This window comes from Anastrepha ludens, chromosome X (assembly GCF_028408465.1).
Source record: "Anastrepha ludens isolate Willacy chromosome X, idAnaLude1.1, whole genome shotgun sequence".
Classification (NCBI taxonomy): domain Eukaryota; kingdom Metazoa; phylum Arthropoda; class Insecta; order Diptera; family Tephritidae; genus Anastrepha; species Anastrepha ludens.
In genome coordinates, this window is record NC_071503.1 from 9,638,409 (window position 1) to 9,642,959 (window position 4,551).

Consider the following 4,551-nt stretch of genomic DNA (forward strand, 5'->3'; position numbering starts at 1 on the left):
TTGCGTAAAGTGACTATAAAATTATATTTAGAAAAAAATCTTTGCGTGAAATCGGCAAAATTATCGGTAAATCACATTCCAGCGTGCAAGGAGTAATTAATTCTTATGTAAACTCTGGAAATATTCGGCCAAAACCGCGATCCGGCCGGCCAAAAAAAATCTCACAGAGAGACGAGTGCCGAATCTTAGAATCAATAAGTTCTAATCCCAGAAAATCTGCGGTGGAAATACAGGAAGAGGTCCAGCAGAGCGTTGGAATAAGCGTCCACCCACAAACTGTTCGAAATGTACTCCATAAGGCTGGGTACAATGGTCGAACACCGCGTAAAAAGCCTTTTATATCTAAAGTAAATAAAAAAAGGGGATTACCTTCGCTAAAGACTATTTGAACAAGCCCGAATCATTTTGGAGCAACGTAATTTTTAGTGATGAGTCTAAATAAATTTTGTTTGGTCCAGATGGGCCCGTAAAAGTTTGGAGAAAACCAAATAAACAGATGAAAGTGAAAAATTTGGTACCCACAGTGAAACACGGTGGCGGTAGCATTATGGTTTGGGGCTGTATGGCAGAAGTTGGTGTTGGAAAGCTTGTGTTTGTTGACAATGTAATGGATAAGCACCTCTACCTAAAAATCCTGAGAGAAAATTGAGACGAGTGCGACACAATTGGGGTTTGAAAAAAATGGGTTCTTGTTTCAACAAGACAATGACCCGAAACACACGTCATATTTGGTCAGAGAGTGGCTTCTATATAACTGCAAGCAACTACATACACCACCGCAGTCCCCGGATCTAAATCCTATCGAGCACATCTGGGATCTGCTCGAAAAACGAATACGTAAACACACAATTACTTCGAAGGAATCCCTAAAGAAGGCTTTATCGACTGAGTGGATGAAAATAACCCAAAATGATACCGGAAACTTAGTGAAGAGCATGCGGCGGCGCTTACAAGCAGTTATCGATGCCGGGGGAGGGCCAACGAAATACTAATAACACTTAACCTATAAGAATTTTCAAATGTTTTTATTATTTTCGGTTAAGTGTACGAAAACTTATTTGACGTGCGCTCAGGACTTTCTTTCATTTTTGTATAGCTATTTCTATGTTTTAAGTTCGTAACCCAAGAAAAGGCTTATTTTGTGTTCTTTAACCTTTAAATATATCTATTTCGAAGAACAAATTTTATTTTTAGATTGTATGATGGAGTTTTTATTGATAATTTTCTAAAATTTCAGGTGTACTTAAACTTTTTTGACTCACTGTACATAGATGCAAAATAATATGCAAATGATCCCACTTGCTTCTCTTTTCCATTATTATTGAAATGTAAATAATTCCAATGATATAACATATAATTTTTACTTGTATCTTAGTTTGGTAATGACGGGTGTTCATCCCAAAATGAATATATTATGGCCTTATTGATTGTATTGAATGTATTGTATCTTAATAAATCAATTTAAAATTTAAGATTTTTTGAAAACAAAATGTTAGACCCGTAACAATTGAGTTTCTTTATTGAACTCCTTTTGTCGAGGATTAAAGTTATGTCAATGCTCATACCTACTTATGTACTTACATATGTGTGTATGTATGAATATCTATTAATAGCATCGATTACTTCTCTAATAGTTTTACGTCGTCTTTTTGTGCGAGTTTACTGTTTCCGTCGAGGTCTAGGAAAGGTTTAAAAGGTGAGAAAAAGTCGAATAATTGCCGGGAAAACCCTTAAAACAACACATTTCTTCTTCCCATATAAACGATTTATAAATAAAATTTAGAGTCCATTTGAACTTTATTGACATCCAATAAAGTTCTTATTAAATTATAATCACTCACTGTGTTCATCGGACCTCATATTGCAGCTATGAAACGGAAAAATTTTTCAACGCACCTAAAAATATTTGACAAACAAGTGAAAATCTTTAAGACATCAACTGATTCACCATAATATTTGGCATTAGATTTGACAACCAACTAATATGTCAATCCATCCTGTCGCACTTTAGAACACGGAAAGAAGTATTACGATATTGTGTAATGATATCTATGAGTGAGCGAGAACTTTCTTTACTTTGGCGATCCTTTGTGATAATGACATTCCAAGTAATGTGCTCTTTTTTTTGATATTTTGTGATTGTGACACAGCTAGCGAAAAATTTTCTCACTTTGATTATTTACAATTTACGATGCCGAGGAGAAGATCAAATGTGCGAAACGTGCTAACCGCACTGATGACCAGAGAAAGACAGATCTAGAAAATAGTCGTATTGCTATGTCAGAATTGCTATGTTTAGAGCAACGAGTTCATGCACATCAAACACAACAACAGCAAGCACGACATAATGAAATTGAACGAATCCGCAGATGGAATGCTCCTGTGATTCTTGAACGAGCTGCATTCCACTATGATTCTGCAATTGATTATTGTGCTGACAAATCGGTAACAATTGCGGAAATGAAAATAATTTGTAAATATTGTAAGGCGTTAAAATACACTCATGAATCTGCTGTATTTTGTTGTGCTGGAGGCAAAGTAAAATTGCCACAATTGGTCCCACCACCAGATCCTTTACGATATTTAGTTTCTGGGATTGGGAATGATTCTAAGCACTTCGTGGCCAACATTCAGAAACATAACAGCTTTTTCCAGATGACATCGTTTAGCGCTACACATATAATACAGGACAATTTCATGACCACTTTCAAGGCATTATACCAGAATATTTTTTTATAATATTCAATATGTACTAAAATATATATATCGGAAATAATTAATAGACACATTTTTAAAAATTACAGATACAAGGACAAATTTATCACTTATTGGGGACACTGATGCAGATTATCAATTTTTAAAAATCTATTTTATGGGCAATTCAGATGCGGAAGTTGATAATCGTTGTGCTCACAATCCAACAGTGAAGAGAATTACAATCAGTCCATGAATTACAAATGTTTCTTAATCAGAATAACAATTTAGTACACATGTTTAAATAGCATTGGATCGAATGCCATCTGATAGCCATAATATTATCATTCGAGCTGACAAAACACCTGCCGGTAAACACACAAGGAGGTTCAATTCACCTACCATTGATGAAGTGGCTGTTGTCATTGTGGGAGAAAATTTACAATCTAGAGATATTGTGCTTCATCGTCGAAATAGTGATTTAAAACGTGTATCTGAAACACACAAGAGTTATGATGCACTACAATATCCTTTGATCTTCTGGCAGGGGGAAGATGGATACCATTTTAACATCAAAATGGTAAATCAAGTAACAGGTAAATGAATTGAACAAGAGTACATAATATTTTTAAATTCAATTCATCTAAGTAACAATTTAAACATTTATCATTTTTGATTGCAGGTGCTGAAACCAACAAAAAAGTTAGTGCTATGAATTTCTATTCATACAGACTCATGATCCGTCAAGGTGAAGTAAATCATATTTTGATGTGTCAAAGACTTTTTCATCAGTTTGCAGTTGGCATACATACGTTTGAACCAACGACAGCTACGATTAGACGAATGCATTCATCTCCGTGATGCTATAAATGCGGATGGCAATGTGAATAATGTGGAAGGAATGACAATATTGCCAGCCATTTATATAGGAAGCCCACGCATGAATATTCTCAGGATGCTATGTCATAGGTTAGGCATTATGGCCGCCCAGACTTATTTTTTACATTCACATATAAAGGGCTCCAAGCGATAGCCAAGAGACCTACTTGCTGAAACCATAACGGGAAATAATGGATACCCATTGTATCGTCGGCGATCAGTTGCGGATAATGGGCGATGGGTAGTTGTGAAGTTAAGAGGACAAAATGTTGATGTAGGCAATCGTTTGTGCCATACTCGCCAATATTGTCCAAAGCTTTTGAGACTCACACCGATGTAGAATATTGTAACTCTGTGAAGTCGATAAAGTACATATGTAAATATGTTAACAAAGATAGCGACGGTGCTGTCTTCACTGTAACCAATGCAAATGATGAAATATCATAGTACCAGATGGGTCGCTTTGTAAGTAGCATCGAAGCAATTTGGCGTATCTTTTCATTTGCGATCCATGAAAGAAACCCTACAGTAGTCCATTTGGCAGTCCATTTAGAAAATGGTCAACGAGTTTATTTTAATGAATTTAACGCGGCAGACAGAGCGGCACGTCCACCGTTGCCAACATTAACAAGTTTCTTCACAGTCTGTCAAACTGATGATTTTGCTCGCACTTTGCAAAAGTAACCTTGCGATGTTTTTTGGCTGTAATTTAAAAAAAAATGAAAAACTTTGATTCTTCTTGCGGATTATTTTTATTTGGTCTTTTAATTTTTTTTACATCAAGTCGAGAATATGATGTCATGTAAATGGCCGCTGCCACAGTTGATTTCCATTTGAGCCCTTTTTATGGCACTTTCCATCACTTTGGCCAAAACTTCCGGCGATAGGTCCTCACATTCTTGACGGATATTGTCTTTAAGAGCTGCAAGAGTCTGAGGCTTGTTGACATAAACCCGCGACTTCAAAAAGCCCCACAAA

At 36.0% G+C, this 4,551-nt stretch overlaps 1 protein-coding gene across 1 annotated transcript; it reads left to right on the forward strand.

The window, feature by feature from the left end:
• Positions 1 to 2,779: 2,779 nt before the first annotated feature.
• On the forward strand, positions 2,780 to 3,641 carry LOC128870499 (uncharacterized). The gene is made up of 2 exons (XM_054113177.1): positions 2,780 to 3,290; positions 3,377 to 3,641. The coding sequence occupies exons 1-2, from the start codon at positions 3,014 to 3,016 to the stop codon at positions 3,553 to 3,555; spliced, it is 456 nt and encodes a 151-aa protein (XP_053969152.1). The 5' UTR covers positions 2,780 to 3,013; the 3' UTR covers positions 3,556 to 3,641.
• Positions 3,642 to 4,551: the final 910 nt, after the last annotated feature.